The sequence below is a fragment of the Staurois parvus genome, unplaced genomic scaffold (genome assembly GCF_062004578.1).
Source record: "Staurois parvus isolate SC_StPar_1 unplaced genomic scaffold, SC_StPar_1.0 ptg000145l, whole genome shotgun sequence".
Taxonomy (NCBI): Eukaryota; Metazoa; Chordata; class Amphibia; order Anura; family Ranidae; genus Staurois; species Staurois parvus.
In genome coordinates this window covers 17,810,183-17,828,219 of record NW_028317941.1, presented here as the reverse complement: position 1 = coordinate 17,828,219, position 18,037 = coordinate 17,810,183, and the positions used below count along the sequence as shown (strand labels likewise).

The 18,037-nt window shown below is 42.3% G+C and overlaps 1 protein-coding gene across 6 annotated transcripts in view; it reads right to left on the bottom strand.

Annotated features, from left to right (window-relative positions):
* The window catches only part of SYTL5 (synaptotagmin like 5), a 267,892-nt gene that overhangs the window by 110,908 nt on the left and 138,947 nt on the right, over window positions 1-18,037 (bottom strand). For all 6 annotated transcript variants that reach the window (XM_089673908.1, XM_089673903.1, XM_089673905.1 and 3 more), the window contains exon 2: window positions 10,791-11,160. In XM_089673908.1, the coding sequence (XP_089530034.1) occupies window positions 10,791-10,909 (119 nt within the window). In that variant the 5' untranslated portion in view covers window positions 10,910-11,160. The remainder of the gene's footprint in view (window positions 1-10,790; window positions 11,161-18,037) is intronic.

The window sequence follows — 18,037 nt, the reverse complement described above, 5'->3', positions numbered from 1 at the left end:
AACAAACAGCACAACACTACTAAAGATATTGTTTGACAAGCGTATTGTAGAGCACCCTGGGTGGCCTGTACGGAACCCTGACCTTGACCTGACCTTCCACAGACACACTCCAAAATCTTGGGGAAAGCTCTCCTAGAAGAGAGGAGGCTATTATAGCTGCAAAGGGTGGGCCAACTCAGTACTAATGCCCATAGTGAGGCATCTCTGTGTAAGAACATTACTGACCATGTCAGATAAGGGAAATCTCCGACGTCAAATACCAAAAAAAGTCTCTTTCTAATGCCAAGTTTTTGTTCATAGTTATAGCACTTTCCACCAAGCAGAATACTTTTGGAGTCTCTAGATATTCATATGCATGAAGTGATGTGCAATCTTTCCGTGAAACCTTCACTATCACCTCTGGGATCAGTCTTAAAGAATAGGTTACTCCAACATTTCATATTCCCGCATATGAAATATGCGCCTGTAGTATCTAAAACCCAGAGCCCCTGAGCAGAGGTAAATCTTTAGGCTGTCAGCAGATTGCTTACTACATTTGTGGCACAGTGATGAAAAATAGAGAGCAACTGAGCATGTGCAGAGCAGGGCGAGAAGGTGTATTACTCGATTTGAAACAGTATAGGTACTTATTTTTAATGTATTAAACAGATACCTGCAAAAGAGGCCAGCCTGAAGTGATCTATCAGACCTTGATTTTCTGACTAGAATTCCACTTTAAAAAGTATCCTGTTCTCTTTGTATTGCGTCCTTTGTGTAAAATCGCTGGTGATTCTGCCACTCCCCCTGCTTTCCTATATCAAGCTGACCATGCTAGACATCCACCCCAGCATGGTCAGGTTTCTGGCTATGCTGGGAGTACAGCCTGCCTGTCCTCCAATGGCCAAGACTTGTGCTGACATGCTCCCGGCACAGCCATTCATTGGGAAGATCAGTATTCTAAAGTTTCTACATGCCCACCTCTCTAAGCCCTTTTTGCAGCTGAGAGCATCCATGAGAACACTTAAAAAAATGTCATTAGATATAAATATAAATATATAGATATATAGATATGTTGTATTGAATGGGTTGTTTTACAAGTGAGGAGTCACATATACTTTAAGCATTCCTTAATGGAGCCAATCAATCAGGCATTACCAGAGAGAGAAACTCAGAAAGAAAAAAGGAAACACATAGTGCTCTCTGTAGAAAACATGATATCATAAAAATAGAGGTAATACACTTACAGAAAGACAAGGTAATATTGCCCATCTAAAGTGCAAAGCATAAGGAAAGAAAAAGCTCTACCTGTGTCTCACTCTGCAAAACCACTGGTTAGTCCCAGATCCCTTACAGATCGCACAAGCAGTATACCTTTCTCTCACCTCTCATAATTTTTAATATAATATACACACCCTGTTTTGAGAGTTATGCACTATTCGGATCTTGTGTTTCTGAAGCTCATCACTTCAGCATTACTGAGGTGTTTTTTTCACGTTGTGCTTGCAGCTTGGTGATTTAACAGGGTTCATTTATTTATAAGTTTTTTCATATGGCTGAGACTAGAATTTTGAATGTGTAGATCTTCACTGATTTAAATATTTTTGGTTTAGGGGTAAATTTACTGAAGCACAGCATCAGGCATAGCACAAGTGTAATTGCTGTAACTTGTATTATTTGATCATTTTAAATAAAAAACAATTTCATCTTACCAAAGGTTTTATTGCATTGATTGGCTGAATTTGAATGGAAAATTTGGGAAACCACTTCCTGTTCATAGGATGTACCTGTACGTCCTTGGATGGGAAGGGTGATATCTCAGTCATTGCTGAAGCTGATGCCTTTACCGGGCTATCCCAAACAATCAGAGAACCCGGCAAGGATGTGACCTCCGGTTCCTGAGACACAGTGAGAGGAACTGATGTTGTTCTTCCCATTGTGTGATGTCAGAAACCGGAAGCGATGAGGATTTCATCATTTCTGATTTTGGCCTCATGCAAACAAGCCATTACCACCTTGGAAAAGCATTGGATCAAACCAATTTCAGTTTGATTGAGTGCTTTGGAGGCCAGAGGAGACATCTGGGGTGTAATAGACCCTGGATCTTTCTAAAAAAAGGACCTGTCATGGTCCGTGCTATCATAAAGGATAGCAAAAAAGTGCTATAAAATAATATTATTAATGATAATAATAAAATAAAAACATTACAAAGCGCCCCGTCCCACCGTACTCTTGCACAAAGATGAACGCATGCGTCGATCCCACATACATATGTAAACAGCAATCGCACCACACATGTGAAGTATCACCGCAAACGTGTCAATCAATATTCCTTGCACAAGACCTCCTGTGTAACTCTAAACTGGTAACCTGTAAAGGCTTTTAACAGTGTCGCCAATGAAAATGTGAGGTACCATAGTTTGGTGCTGTTCCACGGTTATATGCAATTTTAAAGCATGACATGTTTCCATTCCTCCCACAGACATCAATGATGGGGCACCATTCCTCCAACAGACACCAGCAATGGGGCACCATTTCTACCTTGAATACCAACAATGGGGCACCATTCCTATCTTGAATACCAGCAATGTGGCACCATTCTTATCTTGAATACCAACAATGGGGCACCATTCCTACTTTGAATACCAACAAAGAGCGCCATTCCTTCCACTAATACCAACAACATGGCACTATTCGTTCCACTAAAGCCAATGATTGGGTACTGTTTGCTCTAACCAACACCATGGTGTTTTCTAATTCCACTGGCCAAAGCCTGGCCCCTCTAAAGCCTCAAGGACAGTAAACTGGCTTTTTGTTCAGAAAGTTTGGAGACCCCTGCTCTATGCCTTTAATAAATGAACCCCAACTTAGTTCAAACGTGATGAGTAACTAGCTTCAGCTGGCATAAGTATGCAGATTAGGAGTTCTAATGGCTTCTTGATCTGCATGCTTGTGTTAGATCAGTGTTGCAAAATGTAATAAAGTCAGAGACAACCCGGCATTCAGCATTTTCAGAAAGACTTTAGAAATGGCAGCCACCATCTTTTTCTCACTATGTTTCCCTAACCAAGTATTTTTTAGCAGTTTTCTACATTTTACCTAGGACACTAGGTGTGATAACTTAGTAATATGAATGCCAAAAAAACCTGTATGTAAATCCTAACAATGAACATCTCTTATTTTCTCCCTTCTGGTCTCTTAAAATGCCACTAAATGTGTGTTGTTATATTTGTTCAATAAGGACTCCTGCACACCAACGTAAATACAAGCATATGGCACCTGTAATAACGCTCATGTGCATGAGCTCAAAGTAAAAAAAATAGCAGTTGATCCTGCCAGAAAGCTTGTGAGCTAATAACTTCCTATGATATCTGCCTATGTCGCACATTTATCTGGTATGTCTTTCTGAGCTATCTCTGTGTACTACAAAACGCATCCTCCTATGTTATGGAGAGCAGAAGAGCAGAGGTATCCTGTCGTGGGATGACAATGCTACTCCTCCATGGATAAAGTACAGTGGTGCTGGTGTTAACCCTAGGATAGGAATCATTGTACAATCAGAGTCATCAGGTGAAAATAAAGCAAAGAAAAAGCATGAACAAAGAAAATGTATTCAGCACCACATCTTACGACTGGTAAGTTGCAATATATAAAATTTTTGGTTTGGATATACGCATATTGACGTATATAAGTGTTTATCTTTCACCTTCATCACAGTTCTTAGTTGCAACCAAGCAAATGCATAAAGTATATCAGCCATTCTCAACAAGGGTTCTCTGGTACCTAGTTTTCCTCTAGAAGTTGCTAGGGGTTCCTTGAGCAATGGCTGACCACCATTTGATATGTCTGCATAGTTATGGAGCCAATGTCACAAGGGGCAGACAGTGGTATGACACCAATGATTGTTTTAGCTGTCTGTAATGATTAAATTATTCCCACTGACAACAACTGTTAGAGGCATTCTTCCCCACTGATACCCAATAAAATGATGCATACTTTAACTGACCACCTACGGCAGTGACATTTTTACTCTCACTGAACATAGTTATAAGGAGGCACCTTTCTCACTGACCAGCAATGTAAGGGGCAGCATCTACCAATACCCACAATGTAAGGTTACCCTTCTTTAAATACAAAGGCAAGGAGGCATGTCTCTAATAGCCATCAATTTTAAAGAGTCTGTCTTTGTTTCTCTTCTTGGACAATATTATTTTTTATTTTTTGAATATTACTGCAAAATATTTTATCTTATAGAATAAGGATTGTTCTAAATTGATTCACATTGAGTGAGTCACACTTCTTCCCCCCCCCCCCCCACACGCATCCTACTGGGAGACATCACAGATCCCAGAAGGCTTGCACATGAGCAGTGGGCAGCCAGTTGGGAAGCTGCAAGAAGTCACAACTGGCTGCCCACAGTTAACATACCAGGTCTGAAAACCGGTGAAGAAACCAGCTTGGGTGAGGATGGTGCTGGATCCCTGGACATGTGTCTGTTTATTAAAAGTCAGCAGTTGCAATTTTTGCAGCTGTTGACTTTACATTTTTACAGATTGACTGAAGAGCCACGTTAAGAGCTAAAACTTATTTCAAGGGGTCCTAAAGTGTAAAAAGGTTGAAAAGACTGGTGTAGATAGCTAAACGCAAAAGACCATTATAAAATCTTTGTTGACACCAAGAAGCCCCTTTGTGGGGAAAATTTTCAACATAGTACAACACAAATAAATACATTTAGATAAGTTCAAAATTTTTATCTAAATATCTGTCTTGGGTTTCTGAGTATGAACTTTCCCTTTAATAACAGCTTTACTTTGACAGAACTAAATTACTGAGTTTTGAAATTGTCCTCTAACTGAGTATATGAATCTCAGAGAGAGAGAGAGAGAGAGAGAGAGAGAGAGAGAGAGAGAGAGAGAGAGAGAAATGGAACATAAGGGCTGCCAGACTGAACATAAATTAAACATTGTAGTCGCAAAATGCTGAAATAAAGCAAATTATATTATTTCAGCAGCATATTTCCCAATTACTTTCCAGTATTATGTCTGTGATTTGCGATTGGTAGCTTCATAGCCTTTGTTCAACAGCATAATGAGTGGTATCAGTTTTAGCTGGATAGATTTTGTGAACAAATAACCCCCATTTAGGTAACATTAATTTAGCTGCAGATAACTGCTTTACCTACTTTGAGAAAATTACTAGTTGCCGTGTTTTACTGCCTGAGAGAAGCCCGTGACATTTTTATTTTCAGCGGGAGGCTGCACAGCTTTCAGCAAGGTTATAAGGAGACATTCCAAAACTAGTCATTGCATAGCCGCTGAAGATCCAGACAACATAGACTGGAATATCAAGACTCTGCCTTTTTATTTTCCGTACTTCTTCCCTATTATCTAGTCAGTCAAATATTTGTTTGGAAGTATGCCCTTATAATGATCTTATTCTAGATATAACCTTCCTTCTTCTCTCTTGTTTGAGTGGTAGCAGTTACTAGATTGAGAACATTTTGCGCACAACAGGGGTAGCCATTAGGCACCAGAGAGAAAAGTGAGATTTAAAGCAAACCTATCATAAGTGAAATTTTGCAGGTGAACCTTTCCAACTGAAAACTATAGCTATCCAGCTGTCATACTGATGTTTTAGCTTAAATTCTTTCAGTTATTCAAACAAGTAGAGAGATAAGGCAGGGAACTTGTCACTAACACAGGGCTTGAAAAGCACCTTGCTCTGCAATATCCAGTCCAACAGGATCACATTATGGTACTCCAAAGCCATGCTAAGGATAGGCTGCCATTGTACCCACATGGAAGAAAAATATATTTAAAATATATTTTAAAAATATTCTTTCAAATATATTGACATTTATGTGAAATACTACAATTTTGGCCATATTCAATATATTTCAAAATATATTTATATATATATATATATATATATATATATATATATACTGTATGTTGAAATGCGCTTATATTACAAAATATATGAAAAAAATTTTAAAAATACATTTTCAAATATACTGTATGTCTTTAAAAATACATTTATTCTACATTTTTGGAATGCATTTACAAATAATTGTAGTATTTGAAATATATATCAATATATTTGGGGAGAATATTTTAAAAATATATTTTAAATATATTTTTCTTCCATGTGGGTAGAAACCAGCTCTAGCAGAAATAGAGAAAATAATCTTAATTGAAGAGAAAAATTGCATTAAAAAAATGATGAATATGCTAGCAGCAAAATGGTTAGACTTTTTCAGCAGAGCAGAAGAAAATACCTCTATCCTATCATGCTACTAGCAACAAACCGGGGCATGCCAGTTGCAGGAGGAGTAATCCTGCACTGGCTTACATTTTTTTGTGTGCCAGTGACCAATCCTCCTGTAGGCGTCCATATAACCCAATCGTTTCTATGTCCCTCAGTGGCCGAGAAAAAAAAAATCATAGTATCAGCAACTTTGGACCTTGCACCTATCTTCCTGTGTCGAAAAACAGAATCTCATATTTAGGCATTCAGGGGACAGTACCTGGGAATTCCTAGAACTATACAAATACGTAAAGAGCTGTATATTGTTAGCAGAATGAATAGCAACCTTTACCAAACCCATAAAAATATAATACAAAGTGGTACAGTACAAACATAAAACCAACAGATCAAATATTTAACGTTCAAGAGTAAAAAAGTTGAGGGTGGACAGCAGTACTTAGTCTGGAAGATAAAAGGAAGTAGAAATAATGATGCAGTAAAATGCAGAATTGTTTTAAACCAGCAATCAAAACTACCAAAGATCCATTGGGAAGCCCACAGACGTGGCATGAAGGCTTCATGTACAGTGAGGAACAGAAGTATTTGAACACCCTGCGATTTTGCAAGTTCTCCCACTTAGAAATCATGGAGGGGTCTGAAATTCACATTGTAGGTGCATTCCCACTCTGAGAGACAGAATTTAAAAAAAATTCAGAAAATCACATTGTATGATTTTTAAAGAATTTATTTGTCTTGTACTGCTGAACATAAGTATTTGTACACCTAAGAAACAGCAAGAATTCTGGCTCTCAAAGACCTGTTACTGTGCCTTTAAAAAGTCCACCTCTACTCCACTCATTAATCTAACTTAGAAGCACCTGTCTGAGCTCTTTAAAGACACCTGTTCACCCCACAGTCAGTAAGACGCCAACTACTACCATGGGCAAGAGCTGTCAAAAGACACCAGAGACAAAACTGTGGACCTCCACAAGGCTGGAAAGGGCTATGGGGCAATTGCCAAGCAGCTTGGTGAAAATAGATCAACTTTTGGAGCAATTGTTAGAAAATGCAGGAGGCTAAAGACGACTGTCAGTCTCCCTTGGACTGGGGCTCCATGCAAGATCTCACCTCGTGGGGTATCACCGATGATAAGAAAGGTGAGGAATCAGCCCAGAACTACAAGGGAGGAGCTGGTCAATGACATGAAGAGAGCTGGGACCACAGTTTCAAAGGTCACTGTCGGTAAAACACTACGCCGTCATGGTTTCAAATCATGCATTGCACGAAGGTTCCCCTGCTCAAGTCATCACATGTCGAGGCCCATCTGAAGTTTGCCAATGACCATCTGTATGATCCAGAGGAGGCATGGGAGAAAGTCATGTGGTCAGATGAGACCAAAGTAGAACTTTTTGGTCTAAACTTCACTCGTCGTGTTTAGAGGAAAAAGGTTGAGTTGCATCCCAAGAACACCATCCCTACTGTGAAGCATGGGGGTGGTAACATCATGCTTTGGGGGTGCTTTTCTGCGAAGGGGACAGGACCACTGCACTGTATTAAGGAGAGGATGAATGGGGCCATTTATTGTGAGATTTTGAGCAACAACCTCCTTCCCTCAGTCAGAGCATTGAAGATGGGTCGTGGCTGGGTCTTCCAACATGACAACGACCCGAAGCACACAGCCAGGATAACCAAGGAGTGGCTCCGTAAAAAGCATATCAAGGTTCCGGAGTGGCCTAGCCAGTCTCCAGACCTAAATCCAATAGAAAATCTGGGAGGGAGCTGAAACTCTGTGTTGCTCAGCGACAGCCCCGAAACCTGACAAATCTAGAGGAGATCTGTGTGGAGGAGTGGGCCAAAATCCCTATTGCAGTGTGTGCAAACCTGTTCAAGAACTACAGGAAACGTTTGACCTCTATAATTGCAAACAAAGGCTTCTGTACCAAATATTAACACTGATTTTCTCAGGTGTTCAAATACTTATGTTCAGCAGTGCAAGACAAATTAATTCTTTAAAAATCATACAATGTGATTTCCTGAATTTTTTTTTAAACTCTGTCTCTCAGAGTGGGAATGCACCTACAATGTGAATTTCAGACCCCTCCATGATTTCTAAGTGGGAGAACTTGCAAAATCGCAGGGTGTTCAAATACTTCTGTTCCTCACTGTACATTGGGGCCTTTGTAACTGCTTTTCTCCTAGCAGGAGAGCGGCCTCAAAAATGCACCTACGCCTAGTTTCTGCTCATGTGTTCAGGCACATTCAGGTGCATCAAGCTCTTGGCCTTTTCATTTCATTTGCCAGAATTTAAATTTATACTGGCTATTGAAATGAAAAAATGCTTAAGCGCAAAATGCATCTAGTGCTTCGGCATATTTAGATGTTTTAACACAATGTTTTTTTCTACCCAAAAAGCTGCTCTCCTGATCGCGATTTTGGTGCGTTCAGATTTTTGCTAAACTCTGCTGCCTCTAAACTACTTTAAATACCTATGTTTGCATGGACACATAGGCTAAGGAGATCAGGTGTGCATGTGACAGATGCTTCAGTGAAGCCCTGCAAAGTGCCGGTGATATACTGAGGATGATGATAAATGAGAAAGGGAAGTGCTAAGCTGCACAGTGACTTCAGTGACACAGTGATTCACACTTCAACCTTGCGGCCCTAGGGTTATCAGTTCAACTCCCAACCATGACAGTACCTGCATAGAGTTTGCATGTTCTCTCTGTGCTTTCATGGGTTTCCACCCATACTTCAAACACGTTAGGAATTTAAATGGCTCCAATCTAGACTAGCCCTAGTATATGTATGCAAAGTAGGGACCTTAGATTGTAAGATCCTTGAGGACATGAACTGATGAGAATGTACGTTGTCTACATAAATGTTAGTAATAAGGTTAGTAATAAGTAAAATGATACATGAGGCTCCAAGCAGTACTCCAATACTGACGTGTTAATACAGAGGCCTTTACGAGGTGAAGACTCTAAGGCCCCTTTTAGGATGGGCAGACTTGGTCAAGCGGATCCACCTGCTCAGAGGGGGATCTCTACTGATCCCCACTGAGCAGGCGGATGACAGGTCTGTGTCTGATCCGCTATGCAGAGCAGACACAGACACAGCCTGCTGTTCTCTATGGGGAGGTCAGATGGAAACGGACAGGTGGTCCATTTCCACTCGACTGCTCCATAGAGAACAGTGGGCTGTGTCTGTGTCTGCTCTGCATAATGAACTGAACACAGACCTGTCATCTGACCCGATCCACTGGACGATGGGAAATGGATCCCCATCCGTCTGTTTTTACAATACAGGATCGAATGCCACTGACACCCGCCGCTCCAGAGAGCTATGGATGGTCCACTCAGGTCCGCCTGAAAAACTGACAAACTGACCAGATTAGACCTTCAGTGTGAAAGGTGCTAAAGACGTGAGCACAGATATCTCACTAATAGATGCCCTGAACCCGTCTGGTGGTTTAATCTTCCAGTATCTACGAAAGACTGAAAAATCAATCATAGAATGAATGACTCTTTAATCATTTGAAGACCCAAGCAGCAGCCTACATATAACAAATTTACCCCTAAAAATTCTAAAAGGCACTACAGGCTGATCATTCAAAATTTCCATATGAACATAATTTTACATTCATGTCACAAGTAAGCATATCAGCAACATAACCTCTAATTTCTTTTTTTGAAAATACATTTTAAAACAATAACCTAATGTGTTACCCCTGGTTCACACATCTGCGGCCGTGCGGGCTGCATTTTGTGTGGGCACAAGAGCCAATTCATTTGAATGGACTCCCGTGCCCCGGGACATGTAGGGAACAAGTCCCTGCACTTCTTTTGAAACACAAGCCCGCATTCAATGACCTTTCAACATTTGATTTACGAGTCAATGGACTTTTCCCAAATGAAAACCACATACACTGTTAGAAATTGTTCCAACAAAAAAATTTCCATTCTCCTATTTTGAATTTTCTCGCCCCTGTGGTTAAAAATAAAAGTCCTTCTTCCGGGATTCACGATCTCCGGCTGTCTGGCATGATTAAAATTTAAAAAGATGAGTTTACCACCACTTTAATTTGTTGAGACGATTGGGGGGGGGGGGTGTGGTACATCCAAATCTACCCTAAATCTTAACGTGGAGCTCCACCCTGCTTTTCTGCCTCTTTTCCCCCTCCACTGCCACATTTGGCACTATTTTGGGGGAGGGGGATGGGTACCTAGTTTTGGCAGGTACCTGCTCCCACTGCCGGCTCAATTCGCTGCAGCAAACTGAACCAGAGGTTTGCACCCCCTCCTCCCCCCGCAGTCTTCTGAGACACTTCACAGGTCCCCCAATCTCAAGGCACAACGCGACTTGCGCATGCACATTAGGAAACCAGACAGTTGCCCATACGTGGAATGCCAACACCAGGAACTACCCCGGTTGATGAAGGAACTGGAACCTCGGACAGGCAGATGTCCTTATAGTAAAAGTCAGCAGCTACAGTATTTGCGGGGGGGGGCCTGGACCACATCATTAAATAGTGTTTTGAGCTGTAGACATCATCTAATCACATGTCTTACCGCACTCTTTTGTCCTCTATTTTTTTCAGGCGCTCATCTTTCTTCAGCACAGCCAATATCGCATCTCGTTCTTGATCCGACAAATAAGACAAATTTATTATTTCCGTGTTCTTAGACATTGTTTATTTCTGGCAGTTTATGGATTGTTGATGTTTTTCTCTTGCCAAAAGTACTTGTGTAATTAGCGTCATTCAGATAGAGTACAATGTATAATACCAAAAAAAAAAAAATCACAGGTAGTGCCTCCAAAATACAACAAATGCAAAGGAGTTTCCAGCTACAATTTTAACTGTTGCAGATCCACAAGAACTAGTCTGTAGTTTGTAGATGTTGGGCCATCGACAACGTACAATCGTCATTGTTATTTAATCTGAAAAAAGAAATCAAAGAAAATTCATTAACAAAATGCATTATGCTATTGATTGCCACATTGTTTCTTACCACTTCAATATCAGACATTTTCACCCCCTTCCTGCTCAGGCCAATTTTCAGCTTTCTGCATAGTTGCACTTTGAATGGTAATTGCACGGTCATGCAACACTGTACCCAAATTAAATGTTTATTATTTTTTTCCCCCCGGTAGAGCTTTCTTTGGTGGTATTTAATCACCACTGGGTTTTCTATTTTTTTGTTAATAAACGAAAAAAGACCAAACATTTTGAAAAAAACACATTTTGCAAATAAATAATTGTTCTTCAAAAATTTAGGCCAAAATGTATTTTGCTACATTTCCTTGGTGAAAATAACCCATATCAGTCTATATTATTTAGACTGTAGGAAGGTTATAGAGTCCACAAATGATGGTATATGCTGTATCTGAAAATTGATCACTCCTGATGTACTGATGGCCTATCTCATTTCTTGAGGCCCTAAAATGTCAGGACAGTACAAATACAAATGACCCCTTTTTGAAAGTAGACAGTCCACGGTATTTAGGTATGGCGAGTTTTTTTAAGTTGTAATTTTTTTGTTAGAATTTTTTGAAAAATGAAGAACTTAAAAAAAAAATCACAGTACTGTCACCAGTGCAGTACAGCGTCATCATATAACTGGTGTGGAGGTGATCTATGACACTAGTGACAGTATGAAAACATTTTTTTTCTTTTTTATTACATTTTTTTCTTTAACCATAGTAACATTTTAGTACTCTTGGGAAGTGATCAGGATTTTTTTTACACATTATGATTACTTATAGCAGTGAATTATATTACTATAAGCAAGCATTTTACTGAATGAAATTGATTCATTCAGTAAGTATTGTTGTGATTAGCTTTGAATGGCCACAGCTAATCACATGGTACAGATGGGCTGTGATCGGCCCTGTCTGTACCATATGATCACTGTGACCAATCACAGCTAGCAGCACAATTGTACACAATGATTGACATGAATCGAAGCTATTCATTGTTTACAACTGTCATGTGATCTGCTGTAATTGGTCACAGTGATCACATGGTACCAGCAGTGAGCCGGGACAGTGATCTGTCAGATCAGGCCTGAAGTGCAGCCGCACAGCCATGCACAAGGCACGTTCCGGTAGGTTGTCATATGACGTCAGTCGGGAAAGAAGAAAGTTCTGCCCAGCCGCAATTTTGTAATAGGCCGGGCGGGAAGTGGTTAAAGCAGATCTGAACTAAAAACATGAAGATTTAGTATGAGATACGAAATGTCTAAAATGTTCATTGTGCCAGGGAAGTACCCTGCTGCAGGGCTGCACAGAAGGTGCGTTTCAAGAGGTGTATATCTAAAGCATGAGATATCATGTCTCTATATAGTAATCTCTGGTGATGTGGGGTGAGATTTGGTGATTCCACTACTATGCTGCTCATTGTTTTTCTTGTTTGAGCTTTACCATGAGGAAGCAAAGCCCTGCTCTTATATTAAGATGGCCTCTTCCACACAGAAACACAGTACAGAATAATGCATGGTAAGTTAATTATGGGAAAAGATCAGTTGCGAGGAGACCACAGGCAATAATGATGACTAGTACTGAGCCTTCTGTCTGCCTTTACATGCATAGCTTCCAAAGTTCAACTCCTCTTTAAAGTGTGGAACATGGAACACTGGTGGTATATGGCCTCGTTCTCAGTAGTACCCTGTGTAGCTACAAACAATGGATAGAGTCCACAAAATAGGACACTTTTTGTCCATAATTCAAAGTTCTACCCTTCCTTCAGTGCCTGGCAGCTGTCACTAGATTAATATATCTTAAGAAAGAACATATTGTTTATATGGAATTCTTGCTCAAGTGACAGCTCACAGACATTAGAGATGCCTTATTAAGGTGAAGATAAATTGTACATTCTGTAGTTTCACAATGACCTCACACTGTCAACACCTGGATCACACAAGGAACTTAGAGAAGGGAAAATCTGTGACGACTGTGTAAAATGCTGACTCCTATTTTAGAAAGTAAATCTAGCTATCTTTAACAAGGAAAGACATACAGGACAGCAGTCACTTGTAAGATAATGTTCTGACTGCCAAAAGCTATTTTGTCAGCTGACATTTACAATGAACTTTGTCTATTGTGACAGTGTGAGGCCCTACCACTATGTAAATTTATGTAGAAATGGCTCAGGATTCACATTTTAGGCTTAAAGTGGCTGTAGCTGCTGACTTTTAATATATGAACACTTACCTTTCCAGGGATCCAGCAATGTCCTCACCCGAACTGATTCTTCAGTCAGCTTTGGGTGCAGACATCTTAAGTAAAGGAAACTGACAGTAAAGCCTTGCCGGTTTCCCACTGTGCATGAGTGAAGAGCGGTGCACTTTGTGAATGCTCTCACCTGAAAGTGGGAGCTGGTACCTGTCAGAACCAGTCACTCACTCCCCTCTCCCCCCCCCCCCAAAAAAAAGTGCCAAATGTGGCAAACAAGCGGAACTTTCACTTTTGGGTGAAGTTCTGCTTTACTGCAAAGCTCCAGGGTGTTTGTTATAAACGTAGAAAGATGTACTTTATGTTTCTGTTGACTTGGTAGCTCTGGATCAGGGACTGGAGTTTGAAGGTTCCAATGTGTCTTGGGTGGGACTTTAATCCTGTGTCCAGGCTTTGCTTGACTCTGTGTGAAGATAGCAATGTGCTTTAGCCCGGAGAGGTGACTTGCTTGGGAAACGTGACCCTATGTTGGGGGAACTTCTTGCCCACAGGACTGGGAGAGTTAAAACAGCTACAAGGGTCCAGAGAGCTTGAGAAGGCTGAGGTGAGTAGGAAGTCCCCAGAGGGGGCTGGAGGAAGTTCTATGTTCCTGAGAAGCAGCTTTGAGGGTGCTGGGGAAACCCATCCAGAGGTAAGAAGTGGGGCCCATGCAGTGTGGCTGCAAATATTGACTGAATGAGCCTGAGGACTCCATGGTCTTGGAGATCAGCATGAGTAGTTGTCAAGGCTTTAAGTTTTGTTTAATAAAAGTGGGTTGCCGTGCCCTTAAAGTGGAGCACCAGGCTCTCCCCAAACATTTAAAAATCAACAGCTACAAGTACTGTAGCTGCTGACTTTTTATATAAGGACACTCACCTGTCCAGAGGACCAGGGCCACCCTCACCTGGGTTAGCTCTTCACTAGTAAGGGAAACCAGAAGTGGAGCCTTGCGGCTTCACCGCTGGTTTCCTACTGTGCATGTGCGAGTAGCGCTGCACCTTGTGAATGGTCCTGTAGTCTTTTGGGACCTGGGAAGTGTCCCAGAAGACTGTGGGGGGAAGGAGGGGAGCAGAACTCCCGGCTGCAGCGAACTGAGCCAGAAGTGGGAGCGGTTACCCGCTCCTCCCTAAAAAGTGCCCAATGTGGCAGTGGAAGGGGAGGAGGGTTCAAACAAGCATAGCTTCCCCTTTTGGGTGGACTCCACTTTAAATAGACTGATATAGGCTTTACAAACCCATCTAACAAACATTTAAAGAAATGTTCGGTTTCTGATGCGCTATACAACAGTCAGTTAAATCATAGCCAAGGACAGGCTAACGTTAGAGCAAACATACTTCCCATAATATGTAGGGTATGACTTATATACCTATGAAACATTTTAAAAATATTTCCAACCTTGCATAGGATATTGCTTCTGATTCTGTTGACAGTGCTTTATAAAAGATCAATACACCAACTACTGAAATGTCAAGTATGTTTAGAAGGTGTTGGCATTAGATAGATGAAGAAATGAGTAGTAAAAAACTGACATGGTTTAAAAGGATCAGCTACTTAAAAACAAACACAGAGACAATAGTGAAAAAAAAACAAACTAGACCTTAGGTCACACAGAACTGTCCAGAGGACCAGGGCCACCCTCACCTGGGCTAGCTCTTCACTAGTAAGGGAAACCAGAAGTGGAGCCTTGCGGCTTCACCGCTGGTTTCCTACTGTGCATGTGCGAGTAGCGCTAGAAATAAATAGAAATAGAAATAAAAGAAATAAAATAAAAATTAGAGCTTAGTCCTGCTCAAATTCAATCCTTAGATTCTAGGTGAAGTGATCAGACAGCTCACCCCCCCCCCCCAACTGACAACTAGAAAAGAGAAGGATGTGTAACTGACAGTTCTGGTCTCTGCCACAGGGGTTGCTGTGGAGACCAGCACTGCTATTCAACATGCAGTGCTGTTTGTCTATCAGCAACTGCTTTTACACATACACAATGCTGCCACAGCGTTGTGTTAAATTTCAGTTTATGAATGACAGATCAGTGATGTCAGACTGTCATTGACAGCATAGGTCTGTACATCACTGATCACTCACAAAAGAGACAGCTCACACAACGCTACAGCAATGTGTGATCCATCAGTCGAGTTGTAAAAGCAGCTGCTGTTAGGCACACAGAGCCACAGTCTGAGTGATCTATCATTATTATGAATGAATGCTCTGCTCTAGACTCATAATAGTAAATAGATTACTCAGAGTTGCGGCTCTGTACAATGTATCTGCAGTACTTGTACACATAGGGCACTGGCAGATATATTACACAGTGTCATGGCTCTGAGTGATCTTTTTCTACTATGAATGAACAAGCAGTGCGAAATTTAGAGAGTAGGCAGGGCTTTATGTTGGCTGTACCTCCCTCACAGGATCACTCATAATTTGGGCTTCAAAAGGGGGTGAATTCAAAAAGTAAGAAAAAAGATGATAGTCCTCCTTTAAGTATATCTATACTAGGTTTTTTTGGCAGAGAATTGGTTCACATAATCCCCTTTCACCTTAAACACTTGTGGATGTGGCCAAAAGTGGAGGTCGCTTCATGATCTATGCCGTGTAGTGTTACACCTTCCCCCTTTGCTTGGATCTACTGGTCGACCACGGGCAACCGACAGGTAGATCGCAAACACGGCTTTGCCTATCCTTCCCCCCCAGTCTTTGCCACTCTCATCTTAACAGCACAACAGAACAGGAGCCAGGACAGAGCTAGATGGAGGAAGGGGGCAGGAGCTGCTTCAGTTAATCTTTCAAGTTAACCAGCAGGTGATAAGTTGGTAGGCAGTCCCAGCAACCAATCACTAGCTTGATAATGCGAAAAGTTAACTGTGTAGCTCCCACTCCCACCCTTGTAAGGTAGGACAGTGCTACCTACATTGTGTAAAGAGGATGATGTGAAGGAAGCAAAAGGACACTGCAGATGGACAAAGGACACTGCTATGGGACGGGAGAAGACCCTACTGTGAGGGGGAGCAGAAAGCACTGCTTTGGGGGGCAGAGAACAGTACTGCGTGTGTGGGGACGGACAGACACTGCTTTGGGGGGGGGAGGGCAGTTCTGTGGGGGGGGAGAAGATATTGCTTTGGGGGGGCAGAGGGTACCACTGTGGGGGATTGGGGGTAGAGGACACTGCCTTGGGGAGGGCACTACTAGCGTGGGGGGGGCAGAGGGCACTGCATTGGGGGGAAGAGAACATTACTGTGGGGGGGGGGAGGGTCAGAGGACACTGCTTTGGGGGGTCAGAGTACACTACTGTGGAGGGACAGAGGACATTATATTGGGGGGGGGGCAGAGGGCACTACTGTGAGGGGTGGGGGGAAAAGAGGAAAAGGACACTACTGTGGGAAGAGGGCAGAGGGCTCTGATTTGGGGAGGGAGGAGAGGACACTGCTATAGGAAGAAGAAGAGCAGCGTATACTGTTTTGGGGGGCAGAGGACACAACTTTTGGGGTGGGGCATGGGACACTGCTTCAAGGGGAAGAGGAGGCATGGACACTACTGTGTGGGGGAGCAGAGGACACTGCTTTGGGGAGGGGAAGAGGACACTACTATGGGGGGGGGGGCAGCAGAGGACACTGCTTTGGAGGGACAGAGAACACTACTGTGGGGGGGGGGGGCAGAGGACACTACTGTAGGGGTGGCAGAGGACATTGCTTTGGGGGGGACAAAAAGTGTGGGAGGGGGCAGAGGACACTGTTTTTGGGGGGAGGGGGTACTGGACACCTCTTCGAGGAGGGTGGCAGAAGACACGGCTGTACTTCTCTTATTATTATTATTATACAGTATTTATATAGCGCCAAAAGGTTTGCTCAGCGCTGTACATTATAGGGGGGACAGTACATGAGACAATACAGTACAATACAATACACAAGGGGTTCGAGGGCCCTGCTCTTTCGAGCTTACAATCTAGGAGGGAGGGGATAGTGGTACAGGAGGAAGTGGCTGTGGGGGATGGAGTGGTAGGAGGAGTGGAGAAGACTGGCTGTTAGGTGAGAGTGGGGTAGGCTTCCCTGAAGAGATGGGTTTTCAGGGTGCACCTAAAGGTGAGGAGGGTAGGTGACAGTCTGATGGATTGGGGTAGAGAGTTCCAGAGGATGGGGGAAGTCCTGGAGAAGTCCTGCAGTCGGGTGTGGGAGAAGGAGACCAGGGAGCTAGAAAGTAGGAGGTCTTGTGAGGAGCGAAGAGTACGGGTTGGGTGGTATTTGGGTATCAGGTCGGTGAGGTAGTTTGGGGCAGTGTTATGAATGGCTTTGTATGTCAATGTTAGTAGTTTGAATTTAATGCGTTGGGCAATCAGAAGCCAGTGGAGGGAATGACAGAAGGGGGTGGCAGAAGCGGAGCGGTTGGTAAGGTGGATGAGTCTGGACTCTGACTTCAGGATAGACTGAAGCGGGGATAGTCTGTGATGAGGTAGGCCGGTGAGAAGGGAGTTGCAGTAGTCCAGACGTGAGATAATAAGGGAGTGAACGAGTTGTTTAGTAGTGTCTGGGGTTAGGAACGAACGTATTTTGGAGATGTTGTGAAGGTGGAGCCTGCATGAGTTTGCCAGCGATTGGACATGAGGTTGGAAGGA